Here is a 21307-nt window from a genome sequence, read left to right as displayed (position 1 = left end):
ACAATGTGAAAAAAGGTTGAGATTTTTGCAGATTTATTAAAAATAAATAAAGTCAGCGATTGGGAAAAAAGGGCCTTAATAAGGGAGGAGTCCAAGAACCAGATGGTCACTCAATGAGAGCTCCAGCATTGAGAAGAACAACCATCTCTCTAGCAATCAGGGATGAGACAGGCAAATTCGATTTTCAGAGGAAAATAAGCCAGGGTCCAGGGGCCGCAGGCCCCGACGGGTCCAGGGCGGAGCATTTTTGCTGTTTTAAAACATGTAAATTACACTAAAATGATATTAAAAACTACTATAAATGCCAGGTGTTCATATCTATAATTCAAACTGTAAACCCTTACTAAGACCATCTACTGTACATGTGTATTTTTGTGACCAAAATATTTTTCATAACTAGACTTACTTGATTTTCAGCATTCTCCACTTTCAGCATGGCACACTTGTCAACAAACATACATGTACATGTGTATCCTCAAATACATGTACATGTATAATCCAATGTTCTATGTCCATTGAACTGTCAGACCATATAAGGTTTATATTTAGTCGATGTGATCTCCACCTATAACACTGTCATCACGTGTATACATGTATATAATATACACACACATACATGTATATATAACAATGTTCTAGCACACTACAATAACGTTAAAATGTCTGTTTACATAATCCACTGACTGTGTGTGTGTATGTGTGTGTGTGTGTGTGTGTGTGCGCAACACCGAAGAAAGGGCGGGAGAAACGCATACGAGTATATAACCTTTGCGCTGATTGGTCATAAGCTTTGAAATAACCAATGAAAACGTGCGTAAGTAATAGCTTTGACTGAGCTTCGATACCGTCTTGGTTTTTATGATTTGTTGGAGGGAAAACTGAATACAGTGGTCCCTCGTTTATCGCGGGAGTTACGTTCTAAAAATAGCCCGCGATAGGCGAAATCCGCGAAGTAGTCAGCGTTATTTTTTTTTACAATTATTATAGACGCTTTAAGGCTGTAAAACCCCTCACTACACACTTAATGCCTGTTTGAGAAAAGTGTATAAACATTTTCTCACTTTTCTCTCCTGTGTAAACACTCTCAAAGTTCAAACATTAGTAGAAAAATAAGTTCAGTATTATAGAATGAAACCAAAGATCAAAACCTGTTTTCAGGCCCAAACATTTGTTTGAGAAATAAAAATAGAACATTTTCCTATAAATAATTATGATGGCTTTTAGAACTAACAAATTTAATTTTAACGATCAACCTACGAGGTTGGACACATAAGAAATTATTAATAGTGACTCACCAGTATTTCACAGTTCCTCTGATTGCGCCTCTGCGTCCTAGCGCCGCTCCGCTCTTTTTCCACTGAGTCACACCTCGCTGCAGGTGTCTTTTTCCGAGTGAAGAACACAGTTATGGGTAGTTGTTGGCGCTCTTTTTTCTTCTGGGGGAGAAGCAGAATACAATGCGCGTGCTGTTTCTTTGCTCACTGCCTCCGGTGTTACTGTTGCGAGACGGATGCGGGACCAGCAAAGAAGCCAAGTCATTAAAAAGATACAAACTTCTCTCAGTGGCCACGGAGTTCTGCGGCTGCGGTTACTGAGACCATGCAGCACTGTGGATTTTTCCACAAGAATTCTATCCTTGTTGGAGCACTCTGCATCAAAACAGCGAGCGTAGTCTCTGGACCTGTTGCCAGATTTTGGCGACAGGCGCTGTTTAAATAAATAAATAAATAAATAAAAAAAAAAAAAAAAAAAAAAAAAAAAAAAAAAAAGGCAGCAGCATGCAAAATTGCACTAAAAAAAAAAATCTGCGAAACTGCGAGACTGCGAAAGGTGAACCGCGATATAGCGAAGGACCACTGTATTGGAAGATGAAAGACTACACAGTTAACTCCCTTACACTACATGCTCATTGTGCACCTACTTCATACTGGTCACTGTCAGCACAGCGTTACTCTTCTGCATTTGGCTGACTGACAGACTGATCGAACTTGCTGCGTCGGCGATAACAAACAAAGACCACTCAGTGTTCTGAATAGACGACAATTTTATTAAACAAAGGTACTCCTGGCATTAATTTTTTTTTGCATTCTTACCCCCCCCCCCCCTATAATTTTCTCAACGGATTTGGACGTTTCACAAAATCGACCCCCGGGACTGTACTGCCAAATCTGCGGAAATCCGCAGATAAATCTCATCCCTGAGCAATCCACCAATCAGACGTGTATGGTAGAGTGGCCAGATGGAAGCCACTCCTTAGTACAACCCCAATTCCAATGAAGTTGGGACATTGTGTGAAATGTAAATAAAAACAGAATACAATGATTTGAACATCCTCTTCAACATATATTAAATTGAATACACCACAAAAACAAGATATTTAATGTTCAAACTGATAAACTTTTTTGTTTTTGTGCAAATTATTTGCTCATTTTGAAATGGATGGCTGAAACACATTTTAAAAAAGCTGAGACAGGGGTAACAAAAGATTGGGAAAGTTGACAATTGCTCAATGAACACCTGTTTGGAACATTCCACAGGTGAACAGGTTAATTGGAAACAGGTGATTGTCATGATTGGGTATAAAAGGAGCATCCCCAAAAGTTTCAGCCATTCACAAGCAAAGATGGGGCGAGGATCACCACTTTGTGAACAACTGCGTGAAAAAAATAGTCCAACAGTTTAAAAACAATGTTTCTCAACATTCAATTGCAAGGAATTTAGGGATTCCATCATCTACAGTCCATAATATAATCAGAAGATTCAGAGAATCTGGAGAACTTTCAATCAATCAATCAATCAATTTTTTTTATATAGCGCCAAATCACAACAAACAGTTGCCCCAAGGCGCTTTATATTGTAAGGCAAGGCCATACAATAATTATGTAAAACCCCAACGGTCAAAACGACCCCCTGTGAGCAAGCTCTTGGCTACAGTGGGAAGGAAAAACTCCCTTTTAACAGGAAGAAACCTCCAGCAGAACCAGGCTCAGGGAGGGGCAGTCTTCTGCTGGGACTGGTTGGGGCTGAGGGAGAGAACCAGGAAAAAGACATGCTGTGGAGGGGAGCAGAGATCGATCACTAATGATTAAATGCAGAGTGGTGCATACAGAGCAAAAAGAGAAAGAAACAGTGCATCATGGGAACCCCCCAGCAGTCTACGTCTATAGCAGCATAACTAAGGGATGGTTCAGGGTCACCTGATCCAGCCCTAACTATAAGCTTTAGCAAAAGGAAAGTTTTAAGCCTAATCTTAAAAGTAGAGAGGGTGTCTGTCTCCCTGATCTGAATTGGGAGCTGGTTCCACAGGAGAGGAGCCTGAAAGCTGAAGGCTCTGCCTCCCATTCTACTCTTACAAACCCTAGGAACTACAAGTAAGCCTGCAGTCTGAGAGCGAAGCGCTCTATTGGGGTGATATGGTACTATGAGGTCCCTAAGATAAGATGGGACCTGATTATTCAAAACCTTATAAGTAAGAAGAAGAATTTTAAATTCTATTCTAGAATTAACAGGAAGCCAATGAAGAGAGGCCAATATGGGTGAGATATGCTCTCTCCTTCTAGTCCCCGTCAGTACTCTAGCTGCAGCATTTTGAATTAACTGAAGGCTTTTTAGGGAACTTTTAGGACAACCTGATAATAATGAATTACAATAGTCCAGCCTAGAGGAAATAATTTTGCGTAAATGCAAAAAAGCAGTCCTACATATTTGTTTAATATGCGCTTTGAATGACATATCCTGATCAAAAATGACTCCAAGATTTCTCACAGTATTACTAGAGGTCAGGGTAATGCCATCCAGAGTAAGGATCTGGTTAGACACCATGTTTCTAAGATTTGTGGGGCCAAGTACAATAACTTCAGTTTTAGCTGAGTTTAAAAGCAGGAAATTAGATGTCATCCATGTCTTTATGTCTGTAAGACAATCCTGCAGTTTAGCTAATTGGTGTGTGTCCTCTGGCTTCATGGATAGATAAAGCTGGGTATCATCTGCGTAACAATGAAAATTTAAGCAATACCGTCTAATAATACTGCCTAAGGGAAGCATGTATAAAGTGAATAAAATTGGTCCTAGCACAGAACCTTGTGGAACTCCATAATTAACTTTAGTCTGTGAAGAAGATTCCCCATTTACATGAACAAATTGTAATCTATTAGACAAATATGATTCAAACCAAAGCAGCGCAGTGCCTTAAATACCTATGGCATGCTCTAATCTCTGTAATAAAATTTTATGGTCAACAGTATCAAAAGCAGCACTGAGGTCTAACAGAACAAGCACAGAGATGAGTCCACTGTCCGAGGCCATAAGAAGATCATTTGTAACCTTCACTAATGCTGTTTCTGTACTATGATGAATTCTAAAACCTGACTGAAACTCTTCAAATAGACCATTCCTCTGCAGATGATCAGTTAGCTGTTTTACAACTACCCTTTCAAGAATTTTTGAGAGAAAAGGAAGGTTGGAGATTGGCCTATAATTAGCTAAGATAGCTGGGTCAAGTGATGGCTTTTTAAGTAATGGTTTAATTACTGCCACCTTAAAAGCCTGAGGTACATAGCCAACTAACAAAGATAGATTGATCATATTTAAGATCGAAGCATTAAATAATGGTAGGGCTTCCTTGAGCAGCCTGGTAGGAATGGGGTCTAATAAACATGTTGATGGTTTGGATGAAGTAACTAATGAAAATAACTCAGACAGAACAATCGGAGAGAAAGAGTCTAACCAAATACCGGCATCACTGAAAGCAGCCAAAGATAACGATACGTCTTTGGGATGGTTATGAGTAATTTTTTCTCTAATAGTTAAAATTTTGTTAGCAAAGAAAGTCATGAAGTCATTACTAGTTAAAGTTAATGGAATACTCAGCTCAATAGAGCTGACTCTGTCAGCCTGGCTACAGTGCTGAAAAGAAACCTGGGGTTGTTCTTATTTTCTTCAATTAGTGATGAGTAGAAAGATGTCCTAGCTTTACGGAGGGCTTTTTAATAGAGCAACAGACTCTTTTTCCAGGCTAAGTGAAGATCTTCTAAATTAGTGAGACGCCATTTCCTCTCCAACGTACAGGTAATCTGCTTTAAGCTATGAGTTTGTGAGTTATACCACGGAGTCAGGCACTTCTGATTTAAAGCTCTCTTTTTTAGAGGAGCTACAGCATCCAAAGTTGTCTTCAATGAGGATGTAAAACTATTGACGAGATACTCTATCTCACTTACAGAGTTTAGGTAGCTACTCTGCACTGTGTTGGTATATGGCATTAGAGAACATAAAGAAGGAATCATATCCTTAAACCTAGTTACAGCGCTTTCTGAAAGACTTCTAGTGTAATGAAACTTATTCCCCACTGCTGGGTAGTCCATCAGAGTAAATGTAAATGTTATTAAGAAATGATCAGACAGAAGGGAGTTTTCAGGGAATACTGTTAAGTCTGCTATTTCCATACCATAAGTCAGAACAAGATCTAAGATATGATTAAAGTGGTGCGTGGACTCATTTACTTTTTGAGCAAAGCCAATAGAGTCTAATAATAGACTAAATGCAGTGTTGAGGCTGTCATTCTCAGCATCTGTGTGGATGTTAAAATCGCCCACTATAATTATCTTATCTGAGCTAAGCACTAAGTCAGACAAAAGGTCTGAAAATTCACAGAGAAACTCACAGTAACGACCAGGTGGACAATAGATAATAAATAAAACTGGTTTTTGGGACTTCCAATTTGGATGGACAAGACTAAGAGTCAAGCTTTCAAATGAATTAAAGCTCTGTCTGGGTTTTTGATTAATTAATAAGCTGGAATGGAAGATTGCTGCTAATCCTCCGCCCCGGCCCGTGCTACGAGCATTCTGACAGTTAGTGTGACTCGGGGGTGTTGACTCATTTAAACTAACATATTCATCCTGCTGTAACCAGGTTTCTGTAAGGCAGAATAAATCAATATGTTGATCAATTATTATATCATTTACCAACAGGGACTTAGAAGAGAGAGACCTAATGTTTAATAGACCGCATTTAACTGTTTTAGTCTGTGGTGCAGTTGAAGGTGCTATATTATTTTTTCTTTTTGAATTTTTATGCTTAAATAGATTTTTGCTGGTTATTGGTAGTCTGGGAGCAGGCACCGTCTCTACGGGGATGGGGTAATGAGAGGATGGCAGGGGGAGAGAAGCTGCAGAGAGGTGTGTAAGACTACAACTCTGCTTCCTGGTCCCAACCCTGGATAGTCACGGTTTGGAGGATTTAAGAAAATTGGCCAGATTTCTAGAAATGAGAGCTGCTCCATCCAAAGTGGGATGGATGCCGTCTCTCCTAACAAGACCAGATTTTCCCCAGAAGCTTTGCCAATTATCTATGAAGCCCACCTCATTTTTTGGACACCACTCAGACAGCCAGCAATTCAAGGAGAACATGCGGCTAAACATGTCACTCCCGGTCTGATTGGGGAGGGGCCCAGAGAAAACTACAGAGTCCGACATTGTTTTTGCAAAGTTACACACCGATTTAATGTTAATTTTAGTGACCTCCGATTGGCGTAACCGGGTGTCATTACTGCCGACGTGAATTACAATCTTACCAAATTTACGCTTAGCCTTAGCCAGCAGTTTCAAATTTCCTTCAATGTCGCCTGCTCTGGCCCCCGGAAGACAATTGACTATGGTTGCTGGTGTCGCTAACTTCACATTTCGCAAAACAGAGTCACCAATAACCAGAGTTTGATCCTCGGCGGGTGTGTCGTCGAGTGGGGAAAAACGGTTAGAGATGTGAACGGGTTGGCGGTGTACACGGGGCTTCTGTTTAGGGCTACGCTTCCTCCTCACAGTCACCCAGTCAGCCTGCTTTCCCGGCTGCTCGGGATCTGCCAGGGGGTAACTAACGGCGGCTAAGCTACCTTGGTCCGCACCGACTACAGGGGCCTGGCTAGCTGTAGAATTTTCCACGGTGCGGAGCCGAGTCTCCAATTCGCCCAGCCTGGCCTCCAAAGCTACGAATAAGCTACACTTATTACAAGTACCGTTACTGCTAAAGGAGGCCGAGGAATAACTAAACATTTCACACCCAGAGCAGAAAAGTGCGGGAGAGACAGGAGAAGCCACCATGCTAAATCGGCTAAGAGCTAGTAGCTACACTAAGCTAGCGGATTCCTAAAAACACGCAAAGTGAATAATGTGTAAATAATTTAGAGGTGATTCAGCAGAAGGAGTGCTTTAGTTAAGGCACGTAAAGATTACACTGGGAAACAAATCGTAATCTAGATAACTAGATCAATCTAACTGCGCAGATTAAACAGCTAACAGATACAGAAAAACACAGCTGTGCTCCGGAACAGGAAGTGATACAATACCGTAGTGAGAGCCAACCACCAGTAGAGGCAAGCTGTAAGTGGCAAAGCTGAAAACCAACACTGAACGCCCGTGACCTTCGATCCCTCAGGCGGCACTGCATTAAAAACTGACATCATTGTGTAAGGGATCTTACCGCGTGGGCTCAGGAACAGTTCAGAGAACCCTTGTCAGTTAACACAGTTTATCGCTACATCTACAAGTGTAAGTTAAAACTCTACCATGCAAAGTGAAAGCCATACATCACCAACATCCAGAAATGCCGCCACCTTCTCTGGGCCCGAGCTCATTTGAAATGGACAGACGCAAAGTGGAAAAGTGTGCTGTGGTCTGAGGAGACCACATTTCAAATTGTTTTTGGAAATCATGGACGTCGTGTCCTCCGGACAAAAGAGGAAAAAGACCATCCAGATCGTTACCGGCGCTACATTCAAAAGCCAGCATCTGTGATGGTATGGGTTGAGTGTTAGTGCCCATGGCACTGCCAACTTACACATCAGTGATGGCACCATCAATGCTGAAAGGTACATCCAGGTTTTGGAGCAACACATGCTGCCATCCAAGCAATGTCTTTTTCAGGGACATCCCTGCTTATTTCAGCGAGACAGCGTGGCTTCATAGTAAAAGAGTGCGGGTACCAGACTGGCTTGCCTGCAGTCCAGACCTGTCACCCATTGAAAATGTGTGGTGCATTATGAAGCGCAAAATATAACAGAGACCCCGGACTGTTGAACAACTGAAGTCGTACATCAAGCAAGAATGGGAAAGAATTACACTTACAAAGCTTCAACAATTAGTGTCCTCAGTTCCCAAACTCTTATTGAGTGTTGTTAGAAGGAAAGGTGATGTAACACAGTGGTAAACATACCACTGTCACAGCTTTTTTGAAACTTGCTGCAGGCATCAATTTCAAAATGAGCAAATATTTGCACAAAAACAATAAAGTTTATCAGTTTGAACATTAAATATCTTGTCTTTGTGGTGTATTCAATTGAATATAGGTTGAAGAGGATCTGCAAATCATTGTATTGTTTTTATTTACATTTTACACAACGTCCCAACCAGGGCAGTCACAATTATTACAATATTCACCAATCGCGATTATTTTTCATATTTGCGATTACCGTGAATTATTTATTTTATCCACAAAGCATAAAACGACTCCGAATCTGACGTCATTGTGCTGCAGCCTCGCTCACTCTGTTTCAACCTCATCTTAAAGGAGGACAATAACATGGAGACTGAGGAGCGATCCGCCCTGCCATTTGGATAAGACGGCCGATTAAAACAGTGGCCGTCTTCTTCAAAGCCGTCTAAAATGCGGAGTTTACTGAAGGAGCTATCGGTGTGCGTGTCTGTGTGTGTGCGCGCGGAGTCAACAGGCTGCAGACTGCGAGGGAGGGAGTAGGTGAGGATTCCTGAATGGAGGCACGACACGTTAGTCTCCTGAGAACCATCAGTGCACGCAGCGAGCGCAGAGCAGAGAGAATTTTAACCCGACTGAACATGTTAAAAAACAAAACCAAAACGTGGAGTTGCTTTTACTTGTCTCTGAGCTTTCTCTCCCGGTGTGATTCTGCCATTACCGTCCTGTTCACACCATGTGCGCGTTGTATACTGAATTTATAAGATCAAGAGATGAAATAAACAGTCAAATATCTTTAAAAACATATTTAAAAAAGGGGAATATATGAATTAACGTGGCGAAACTGTGGTGATGTTCAGACGCACAGATCATAAAAAGCAGGTGAGAACTCTGAACTTTAACTGCTGTTATTTTCCAAAGGTATTTATTTGTTCAATCTTGAGCTTATTGTAGTGTTTAAGCACAAAACGTTACTGATGAGGAGAAAGAATTTCAGAAATGCAACAGAAACTACCACAAATCAGAAAAAGTTGGGACTGTATTTAAAATGAAGCTAAAAATAAAAATGTTGCACTATTCCCAGTTTCTCCACTCACAAAAGCGAAACATTCTTCCAGAATTGTGTAATTATACTACGATAGTAGAATATAAAGAAGGGGAAAAAGATAAAAAAATAGACAATATATTCGTCAATCGCAATTATTTGTCTGACAATTAATCGTCTCCAGAAATTCCTAATCGTGACAGCCCTAGTCCCAACTTCATTGGAATTGGGGTTATACACTCCACAAACAGAGTCGCTTGAGGTATACTAAAGCACATTTGGAGAAGCCAGCTTCATTTTGGAATAAGGTGCTGTGGACTGATGAAACTAAAATTAAGTTATTTGGACATAACAAGGGGCTGTATGCATGGCTGAAGAAGAACACAGCATTCCAAGAAAAACACTTACCTACAGTAAAATTTGGAGGTGGTTCCATCATGCTGTGTGGCTGTGTGGCCAGTGCAGGTACTGGGAATCTGGTTAAAGTCGAGTGTCAAATGGATTCCAATCAATATCAGCAGATTCTTGACAACAACGTTCATGAATCAGTGACAAAGTTGAAGTTGCGCCAGGGCTGGATCTTTCAACAAGACAACGACCCTAAACACTGCTCAAAATCTACTAAAGCATTCATGCAGAGGAACAAGTACAATGTTCTGGAATGGCCATCAGTCCCCAGACCTGAATATTATTTAAAATCTGTGGTGTAATTTTAAGCGGGCTGTCCATGCCCGGAAACCAACAAACCTGAGATGTTCTGTAAAGAAGAATGGTCCAAAATACCGTCAACCAGAATCCAGACTCTCATTGGAAGCTACAGGAAGCATTTTGAGGCTGTTATTTCTGCAAAAGGAGGATCTACTAAATGTATTTTTTCTGTTGGCAAGCCCAAATTTATGCACCTGACTAATTTTGTTTAAAGAATTATTGCACACTTTCTGTAAATCCTATAAACTATAAACTTCACTTCTCAAATATCAGTGTGTTCATTTGCTATACAATATATTTAACTGAAAGTTCTGATCCAGACAACCAATGATTTATAAAGGAAAATCATGAAAATTATCAGGGGTGTCCAAACTTTTGCATACAACTGTACATATATAGAAATAAATGAATATTACAATTTGTAATGCATCTGACTCTAATGCTAACTTTAAAATTGAAAATGCCATAGACATACTCACGTGTTAGCATTGCCCCCGTTTTTAAGTTATAAAATACAACTGTTTCAGAAGACCATAATAAGTCAGTTTAACATAAAAAGGTAATTATTACTCACTGACATATGCTCTTTAAAGTTTAGCAGGGAAAAATTAAGAGAAACAGGAGCATGCTCACAGCTCAAAAACAGAGGACCCATTATTAGCTGCCCAAAGTGCATGATGGGGGAAAAAAAAAAAGAAAAAGAAACACCTGTAACACCTTGTGGATAAAGTTAAGCGCCGTGAATACTTTCCAGATGCACATATGTTCCTTCTTGCTGTTAAATAGTTCTTCAGGTAGGTCCTCAAATACAGCCCAACACTCCCCAATTAGTCATTCAGAAGCTTTTCTAAGTCATCTTTTTCTTTTGGCTGCTCCCGTTCAGGGTCACCACAGCAGCATCTCAGCCTGTCCTCTGTATCTTCCTCCGTCACACAAATATAGACCTGGAATGGACGTGGAATGGACGTGCGCGCCTCAATCTATTAGTGTCGCTCAGGACAGGAAGGCGCCATTACTGAGGGTGGAGATGTGCAGATCATCAATAATAAACTGACCGCTTTTTTGCACTAGCGTCACTATTTCTTAACAGATTTTAATAAATGTAGGTTTGTTTTAAAGCCCTTTGAAAGCTCTTTCCAATGCACCTATGCATGTGTGGGTGAAAAAAAAAAAAACTTATGTAAAATGCAGAAATTTGGGGAAATTATGACAAACTGTGCTGCTTTTCTCGCTCTATTGTCGCTATTTGTTAACAGATTTTAATAAAAGTAGGCTTGTTTTAAAGCCCTTTAACTGCTCTTTCTAATGGAACCCATCCATGCCTGGGTAGAAAAAAATGTTTTATGTAAATGTGTGGAAATTTGGGGGAAATATGCCATTCTGTTCACTTACTGTGATGGTTTTTCCTGTCATCATAATCTCGATGGATTTTTATAATGACGCCTTGTAAGTTGTATTCTAGCTGATTAAAAGCTCTAATGAACCCATACATGCCTGGATAAAAAAAAAATCCTTATGTATTAAAATTAAAATCTGAAGTATGCCTTGCTATTGTGCTCATTTACCTTGCTGCTTTTTCCACTGTAATATTACTGCTAGTCTTTAATGACAACAACATATAATTAGTTTTTACTAACATTTATTACAAGTAGATTAAAGCCATTCAGAAATTATGACTTTGACCCTCAGTCAGGGTAAAAAGGTGCCTCCTCCATCCCCTCAACCACACTGTTAAATTGAATACCACCTGTGACCACCATGTTACATATCAAACAACTGGCAAGTATATATACATAAATATATTTGAACATTCATGTTTCCATATCTGTATGCATGTGAACGCAGCTTAATGAAAAGAACTTATGGTGTTGAGTTATAGTCTCAGTATTATCGATATTAAATTGCGACATAACGACTTTAAAATAGACATTTGTTTTACATAATTACATTAAGGCTATTATACACTTAATTTTAGTACTGGAGAATTTCTTTTTGTAGTTGGTGCAGTTGATGGTGAAGCATTGGCTGCTATTTTCCCCCTCGTTTTGCTTCTGTTTAACAGGTGCCTTAACTGGCTCAAGCTATCTGTCCAACCTTAGTAATGGCCGCTGTGTGGCACCCACTAGTCACGCGACGGCTTCCATTCCAGGTCTCTATTTCCTGGGCACACCAACCACCTGCAGGCCCCTCCCTCAGTAGTGCAGCAGATAACTGAACAATCATGCAAATGGTGATACAAGCACCAAAGTTGGCACAAATACTCCTTAGACATTGCTCTTTTGAACAAACCGACTGGCCACTTGAATTTTAGGTAGGTGGCCAGGTAGGGGTCAATTGAAGAATTACACAGGGGTCAAAATTAAAAATGCTGAAATCATTTTGAAAACTACACCACGTTATTTGTGTGATCGTAAAGATTCCAAAAAAGTATAGATTCGTAAAGATTCCAAAAAAGTATAGATTGGGCTATCTATGACTGAATGATTAGGAGTTATGGGGTAAAAACAGCAAAAACGGTGACAAAGGTCAGTTTCAGTTTGTACAGGGGTCAAGTTAAAGTTGCTCCAATTTTGGTAAAAAATGATGCAAATTATTAGTTGAGGTAACAGGGTTTTAAAAAGGAATAGCTTACACCATGTATCATGCTTAGTTATCATGTTACAGGGTAACATATGTCACGTCATAGAATCCAATGGATGTTGACCTTGTTTGACCTTTACTTTGGAGACCAAACATTCAACACAATCAAAACTATTATTAATCCTATTAGCTCAACCAATAATTTGTATCACTTTTTACCAAAATTACAGCAACATTAACTTTTGACCCCTGTACAAACTGACACTGACCTTTGTCACCATTTTTGCTGTTTTTACCACATAACTTCTGATCATTCAGGCATAGATAGTCAAAACTATACCTTTTTGGAATCTTTACAATCAGACAAATAATGTGGTGTAGTTTTCAAAATGATTTCAGCATTTTTTATTTCGGCCCCTGTGTAATTCTTCAATTGACCCCTACCTGGCCCCCTATTGAAAATTCAAGTGGCCACTCGGTTTGTTCAAAAGAGTAATGTCTAAGGAGTATTTGTGCCAACTTTGGTGCTTGTATCACCATTTGCACGATTTTGCTCTAAATATTCTCTTAGCCGCTGCACTACAGCAAGGAATTCAAACAATTTCCAAATCTTTCATGCAGTTTTGGAGCGCATCAGTCTTTGTGTGCAAATGTTTGACCTACTGAACATCTGGGAATAAAGTATTCCATAATATTGTTTGATAAAATGTGAAGTTGCAGAAAAATGAGTTTGAAAGTGTTTTGCCAAGGCGTATGCAAATTTATCAACACAACCCACATATAATGTTCCTAAAAATGCAGTGTCTTCACAATGTGCACACACACATAATACAAACAGTTTTCATAGAAAAATGGAAATTAACACAAAATAAAATTTTGCCCCTTTGGAATTATTCAGGATTTGACAAGAAGGGGTTTTTTGTGACCCAGACCAGTGCAGTCGGGTCATACAAACAAATAAACAGAAAGTGAAGTGCCCCATTTCTTGCAGTTTTACAAATAGGATAAAGCTTTCACAAATCTGAAATTCTGTTTTCAAGAAACCTTTACCTCTGTGAGAGAATTGAGTCCAGATCCGGCATGCAGCAAGTTCTGATCTTGACCAAGTCTGCATTTTCATAAAAATAAGTTTTCAGAAAGGCTGTGGCTATCCGTACGTAGCCGTATTCACATAGCAAAGTTCTATTAGTACGTACCGTCTCTCTCATTGGTCAATATAGGTGATGTGATCGTGAGGCCACTACTTGTACTACGTCAAGCACAACCACTAATCCTAACCATAACTAGGTACATGTGTATGACCTAAATATGGCGTCCGCTGCTGTGGTTCTGTCAGCTGTACCTGGCCTGAGAGACTTTCCACCTTTCTACCTTTCTGTGAAGTGTGGCGGAGACTGAAGCCTTTGTATGCATGTTTTTTATGATCCTCCATAACCGATGTCGAGTCGGCAAGACGGCAGACAGGGCGAAACTTAGCTTGGAAACTGCTGTCAGAAAACAGTGTTTAAATGGTGGATCATTGTTTAAATGTGATAATTAGGTTTGACAGAGTACCATCATTTTGAAATGTAAATTATGAATTATGAAACTGGTCACAGCTTTCTGTTGTTTTCCTTTAAGAACAAAGACGTAAATTACCAAGCTCATCCGAACTTCAAATGCTCATAACTTTCTTCATATTTGACATAGAACAAAGATTTAAACACCATTATGAAGGTCTCTTTAGGCCCTTTCCAACCGCACCATTTGTTACAATTCCTTTGACTTTAATTTTTTGTCACGTACCTACCATAACAATAACACAGCTTCGCTACGTACGAATAGAATTTGGAATTATTATTACATACGAATAGCCACTTCCTTTCAGAAATCTGTATCTCTCACGCTTACAAAGCTGTAAGACCTGCAAAACTGTCAGTGGATGTTGCCTGTATGGAGTCAAATTTGTCTCATAATTACTTGCAAAAGCCAGAGGGTGATTTACAAATATCCATTGATTTATACACATACTTTGTGATCCACAAACACAAATTTCTGATTTGTAACGTGTTGGTTTTTACAAAGAAATATGTTTTTGTAAATATATCATTTTTCATTTGAAAAAAAAAAAAAAGGCATCTGCAAAACTGAAAATTCTGTTTGTGAAGAGTGATTCAGCATTTGTGGATCCCTGATTACTCGCATTCATCACTTTGCTCAGTTACGCAATAGTGAGACATTCTCAGCGCAAAACTGCACAAATCCACAAACAAACAGCCAGCGATTCACACAAAGCAACACCGTCATACTCGCAAATGCACAGAGGTTGATTTACAAATATTCCTCAATTTGTACACATGTTTTGTGATCCACAAACACAAACGCATTTGCAAAACTCAAAATTCTGCTTGTGAAGTGTGATTCAGCATTTGTAGATCACCGATTACATGCATTCATCGTGTTACTCACTTACACCATACTGCAATTTTCATCTGACTGAAATTTTCTCCTGGCAAAAATCAATGCCAGCAATTCCCTAAAATGTGGCGTAGTGGGGGCACACACTCTTTTTTTACAAATCTATTCTAAATAGCCTCTAAGGAGAGACAGACAAAGCATAAAAAGAATGCAAAACTTGAACATAAAGGTACATAAAAGGGTGGTGGGGGGCAGGGTGTAGTTTTAATTTTGGGGGGGGTCTGGGGGTGCCCCCCCAAAACATTTTTTAAAGACCAAGTCAAATTTTGTGTATTCTGGTGAATTATAACAGGTACGAAGCCCTCTGAAACAAATAAAACACTTCAATCTGTGAAGTAAAAACACAGTATTAATTATGTGGGGTCTGGGGGATCACCACCAGAAATTTCAGTTCTGCAGATGCCTTTTTTTTTATTTTTCAAATGAAAAACGATATATTTACAAATACATATTTCTTTGTAAAAACCAACACACGTTACAAATCAGAAATTTGTGTTTGTGGATCACAAAGTACGTGTATAAATCAATGGATATTTGTAAATCACCCTCTGGCTTTTGCAAGTAATTATGAGACAAATTTGACTCCATATCAAAATGCATAGAACAACACTGTCATCTACTGGATGGAAATGTGAATAGCGACATACATATTGTGAAACTGAGCAGTTTTGCGCTGAGATGTCTAAGTGAGCAACACGATGAATGCGTGTAATCTGTGATCTACAAATGCTAAATCACACTTCACAAGCAAATTTTGAGTTTTGCAATGCTTTTGTGTTTGTGGATCACAAAACGTCTACAAATCAAGGGGATATTTGTAAATCGCCCTCTGTGCATTTGCTGGTTTGACAGTGTTGCTTTGTGTGAACTGCGAGCAGTTTGTGTGTTTGTGCAGTTTTGCCTTGAGAATGTCTCAATATTGCATAACTGAGCAAAGTGATGATGCGAGTAATCGTGGATCCACAAATGCCACAAACGTAATTTTCAGTTTGCAAATGCTTTTTTTTTTTTTTTTTTTTTGGTCAAATGAACAAATATTATACAATACATATTCAAGTGTAAAAACCAACGCACAGTTACAAATCTGAAATTTGTGTTTGTGGATCACAGCAACGTGTACAATCAAGGGATATTTGTAAATCGCCCTCTGTGCATTTGCTGGTTTGACAGTGTTGCTTTGTGTGAACTGCGAGCAGTTTGTGTGTTTGTGCAGTTTTGCCTTGAGAATGTCTCAATATTGCATAACTGAGCAAAGTGATGAATGCGAGTAATCGTGGATCCACAAATGCCACAAACGTAATTTTCAGTTTTGCAAATGCTTTTTTTTTTTTTTTTTTTGGTCAAATGAACAAATATTATACAAATACATATTCAAGTGTAAAAACCAACGCACAAGTTACAAATCTGAAATTTGTGTTTGTGGATCACAGCACGTGTACAAATCAAGGGATATTTGTAAATCACCCTCTGTGTATTTGCAAGTAATTATGAGACAAATTTAACTCCATATGCCTGAACTTTGCCCTGAACCGCGGACTCGGACGCTGTTTTTCAGTCTGAACTGTGGCCATCACCAGATATTTCAAGTCCTCCCTCGCAGAGTCCCGCGAACTGGTACACCGCTGCTGCTCGAACTCGTACCGCGTCGTCTTCGTCACAACCGCCACCTTCGCCGGTTGGAATCCGGCCTGAGGTCCTGATAACCGCATGTGTGCTGATTCATAGAGATAACGAAGCGAGTGCGCACACAGCAGAGTCACAGCTCGAGTCCCAGCGCGCAGTACTGATCCACGAGCCATGATCACTCAGCCCACGGTGCAAAGGGATTAACGTGTCCGGCTGCCAGCACTCAAACAAGCTGCTGCTCACATTCTGGGTCGCGTCAGTCCTCGGCACCAGCTGCCCACCGGGTCTGACCCTAAACCCACAGACTAAGTCCACGTCTTATTAGAACCAATGAGGCGTGTTCGCTGCCGTTAGCTTAGACAGGCTAAGCTTAAACACCTGCGTCACGTTCCGAGCAGAGCTCACGAAGCTAACAGCTAGTTCCGTAATGTAGTTATCCGTCATATGACATGTTTATTCTTATCTTATTGTTCTCATCAAACTGACGCTCTCAGCGCCAAAAGCCTTTTGAACAGAAAACAATAATGCAGCGTGAGAAAACTGACCGCACTGGACGCACGACGTCGCCACGCACCACGTCAGTACGAGCGTATAATCTGACTGGCTACGTAAAACACACGCCCCCTTTCGTCAAAGGACGCCGCCCATAGAGCTAAAGAATGTAGAGTGAACAGGAGCTCATCTTTACGATATTTTTGTCAGTCATCTTCGGACAGGTACTGTCACGGGTTTGTGGCCCACCGCCTTAGTGACATACAGCAAAATTGCATTTGACCAATGGAGTTCTCATTTCAAATTCCAATTAACACTGGATACCAAGGAATTAGAAATATTTCTGCCTGGTTCATTTTATGCTTATAACAGTATAAAAGCAAAACTATGAATGTTGGACACGTTGTTTTGGGGTCATTCACTCTGTCTCGGTTCCAAGTTGTTTCCAGTTATGCATTTAAATCAACATTTCCAATAACAGTCAATATTTTTTCTGCTGTACTACTTGCCAAGACATGTCTTTTGGTTTTGAAAGATAAAAAATAACTGAGGTCAGATCTGATCTGGACTACCACAGTTTACCTGCTTAGTGCTGGCATTTAGAGTTGGACATTGCCTTTTTTCCCCAATCTTTGTTTGCACGTTTTAAACTCTGAAATAAAATGGAATTACGCACAAACAAAAGATATATATATGTATATATGATATACAAATAATGAATGTTTATGAGTTCAATGGTATGAATATTTCGTGAGGTGAAAGCTGGAACAAACCATTCAACTGGTTTGTTCCAGCTTTCACCCAGTCCAGTCGAAGATTCAAGCTTCTCTACTATGGAAACCACCTGGACAACTGAGAGCCTACACAAAATCCTTGTCATTTGATATTTTATTAATTTATAAACAACAGAAAGGGGACTTACTGGTGTTCCACTGTAACATGTAGTCCAGTGATGCTGTGCACTGACTTTGGACTTCCAGAAAAAAAAAAAAACATTTTGTGTAGTTCCTCAGTAGTTGTGTAGTTCCAGCCAAAAATCATTTCATTTCATTTCATTTATTAATTCATTTCGAGCAGTGTAACAGAATACATGAACCTAGTACATATTAAACAATCAGATACATTTCATTTTTGCTCGAAAAGGAGTGGGAAGAAGAAAACCTGTTGAATCCCACCCCTATCTTACATTAATACTTAACTTAAACTATATTTGACTTCCAATTTCCATATCAGTTGAGAAAAACAAAACACACACACACACACACACACACACACACACACACACACACACACACACACACACACACACACACACACACACACACACACACACACAAACAAAATAAATAACACACCAAAATAAGAAACAAGTCATTCACATCAAAAATATTGATAACTAAATGAAGAGTAGATTAGTAAATACAATAAATGTTCATATAAGAAACGACAAGCTACATACCAACAATGGTAATACAATAGAAAGAACTCACATACCAACGATGGTAAGAAAACTTCAGGTATCAAACACAACACTGATACAGACAAGTGCACAACAAGACATTTAAACTCTACTATGACTATATTCTGACCAAACTGCATTTTTATACAAGGACTTAAATTTGTGAATATTTGGGCAAAGCCTTCACTGTAGATCCAGAGCATTCCACATTTTGACCCCACATGCTGTCACACAAAAACTTTTACGAGTGGTTTGTATCTTAGGTAAAATAAAATTTCCATTACCTCTCAGATTATGAATCTTCTCTTTGTGAGAAAATAATTTTTGCACATTTTTTGGAAGTTGATTATTGAATGCTTTAAATAACATAATTACAGTACAGTATTTTACAAGGTCATGAAATTTTAATAATTTGGACTGGATAAAAAGATCATGGGTGTGCTCAAAGAAACCAACCTTATGAATAATCCGCATTGCTCTTTTTTGCAATAAGAATAGCGGATTTATTGAACATTTATAGTTATTGCTCCATATTTTGACACAGTATGTGAAATAGGGGAGAACCAGAGAACAATATAAAATACGGAGTGCTATTTGGTCAACGAACTGCTTAGCTTTGTTTATAATAGAAAGATTCTTAGATATTTTAGTTTTTATTTGCCTGATATGGGCTTTCCATGATAATTTGCTATCCATAATTACACCAAGAAATTTGTTTTCCGATACATTTTCAATTTGTACACCATCAATAATAATTTGAAATTCATTTCTATGTTTATAATTACCAAAAAATCATAGCTTTTGTTTTACTTAGATTTAACAGTAATTTTTTGGTGTCCATCCATTTCTTTAATTTATTCATTTCCATATTCACAGTTTCCAGAAGCTCGTTATAATCTAAACTACTATAGAAGATATTTGTGTCATCAGCAAAGAGAATTAGCTTTAAAAATTTTGATGCATTGAATATATCATTAATGTAAAGATTGAACAAAATTGGACCCAGCACTGACCCCTGGGGGACACCACAGGTAATACCAAGATGTTCAGATGCGTAATCTCCCATTTTCACATACTGTACCCTTCCGGTCAAATAATTTCGTATCCAAGTCCCCGCTACTCCTCTGATTACAAAACCAAGGGGCCCCCAAAAAGCACTATAAGGACCAGCTGAAGAAACAGCTCTCCCTTGCAGGCATTCAGCATCAGTCATGGCAGCATCTAGCTACAGATAGACTCAGCTGGCGTTCCAGCATCAAATCCACCAGCCTGAAGTTTGAGGCAGAAAGAAGTGAGGCCTCACGCCAGAAGCGTCAAAGACAGAAAGAGCGGGCAGCAGCACAAGCCCAGCCTACTGAAGTGTTCATTTGCCCCAAGTGTAACAGGTCTTGTGCATCCCGCATCGGACTTTTCAGCCACCAGAGGGCTTGTGAACGGGTTGGCGGTGTACACGGGGCTTCTGTTTAGAACTACGCTTCCTCCTCACAGTCACCCAGTCCCGGCTGCTCGGGATCTGCCAGAGGGAAACTAACGGCGCCTAAGCTACCTTGGTCCGCACCAACTACAGGGGCCTGGCTAGCTGTAGAATTTTCCACGGTGCGGAGCCGAGTCTCCAGTTCGCCCAGCCTGGCCTCCAAAGCTATGAATAAGCTACACTTATTACAAGTACCATTACTGCTAAAGGAGGCCGAGGAATAACTAAACATTTCACACCCAGAGTAGAAAAGTGCGGGAGAGACAGGAGAAGCCGCCATGCTAAACCGGCTAAGAGCTAGTAGCTGCGCTAAGCTAGCGGATTCCTACAGTATGTCAATATTACATATTAATAAAAAAGCAACTTATAAATATAATTTACAAAAACAACAGTATTTATATATATATATATATATATATATATATATATATATATATATATATATATATATAATTTTAAAAGCAGGAATAGCATATAAACTAAAGTAACAATAGTGCACTTTTTTAGCATCTCACACCCAAAGTGCGCAAAGTATCCAGGCATGAGATGATGCAAGGAACAGGAACAAGTATTAGAGGTACAGTCAATTGTTTTTCCTCTTCTCCAGTTCCTTGTCCACCACACTTTTAAAGTGCTCATAACAGTTCTATACTACGCCTTCAAAACCAGGCGTAATTGATTTGTTGGTAGCAAGGCAAAATGGCAGTGGTAGGTCCATGACCTATACGGGATCTAGGCACTCCCGCCATCACGAGCCTCCCAGCTGACTGGGTTATAGCAGTGGGTAGATGGGTCTCATTAGCCCTGTTAAGGCGGTCCACCTAGGGGAAGGAAAACCCTGATGTTAAACCCCCAGCCTGGGTTACTGCCCCCGTGCCTCCTAGGAAGGTTCTTTAGCCAGAGGCTAGGAGAAGGTCACTCTGATGTAAAACCTACAGCCTGGTGGTCGCCACAGCCGTCTCAGCTTGTCGGTGCCACTGTGGAGTGCCACCTTGCCTAAAGAGTGGAATTGGTGTGCGCGAGTTGATCCCCACTTTAAGCAACGAGCGCAGGCGGGAAGGAAAGCCCTGCAGCGATGGGAAGAGGCGAAAACAGCAGGTGCATGATGGCACTGGGAGCTGCAATCTCGATCCTGCATGCAGGCGGCTCAGGAGCTATGGTCGTTTGATTGCTGACCCGAGACAACAGCATCATCCGGCAGGGCCCTGGGTGACCAAGCAGCCCTGTTTAGGGATAGCCCTGTTTGCTCCACATTGAGACAGAC

The 21307-nt window shown here is 39.9% G+C and overlaps 1 protein-coding gene across 2 annotated transcripts in view; it reads right to left on the bottom strand.

The window, feature by feature from the left end:
* The window catches only part of nadk2 (NAD kinase 2, mitochondrial), a 42207-nt gene extending 25013 nt beyond the window's left edge, over positions 1 to 17194 (bottom strand). For both annotated transcript variants that reach the window (XM_034192460.1, XM_034192459.1), the window contains exon 1: positions 16567 to 17194. In XM_034192460.1, coding sequence (XP_034048351.1) covers positions 16567 to 16791 — 225 coding nt within the window. In that variant the 5' untranslated portion in view covers positions 16792 to 17194. The remainder of the gene's footprint in view (positions 1 to 16566) is intronic.
* Between the last annotated feature and the right edge of the window lie 4113 nt (positions 17195 to 21307).

The sequence above is a fragment of the Thalassophryne amazonica genome, chromosome 17 (genome assembly GCF_902500255.1).
Source record: "Thalassophryne amazonica chromosome 17, fThaAma1.1, whole genome shotgun sequence".
NCBI classification, from domain to species: Eukaryota; Metazoa; Chordata; class Actinopteri; order Batrachoidiformes; family Batrachoididae; genus Thalassophryne; species Thalassophryne amazonica.
This window is presented reverse-complemented; position numbering and strand designations above follow the sequence as displayed.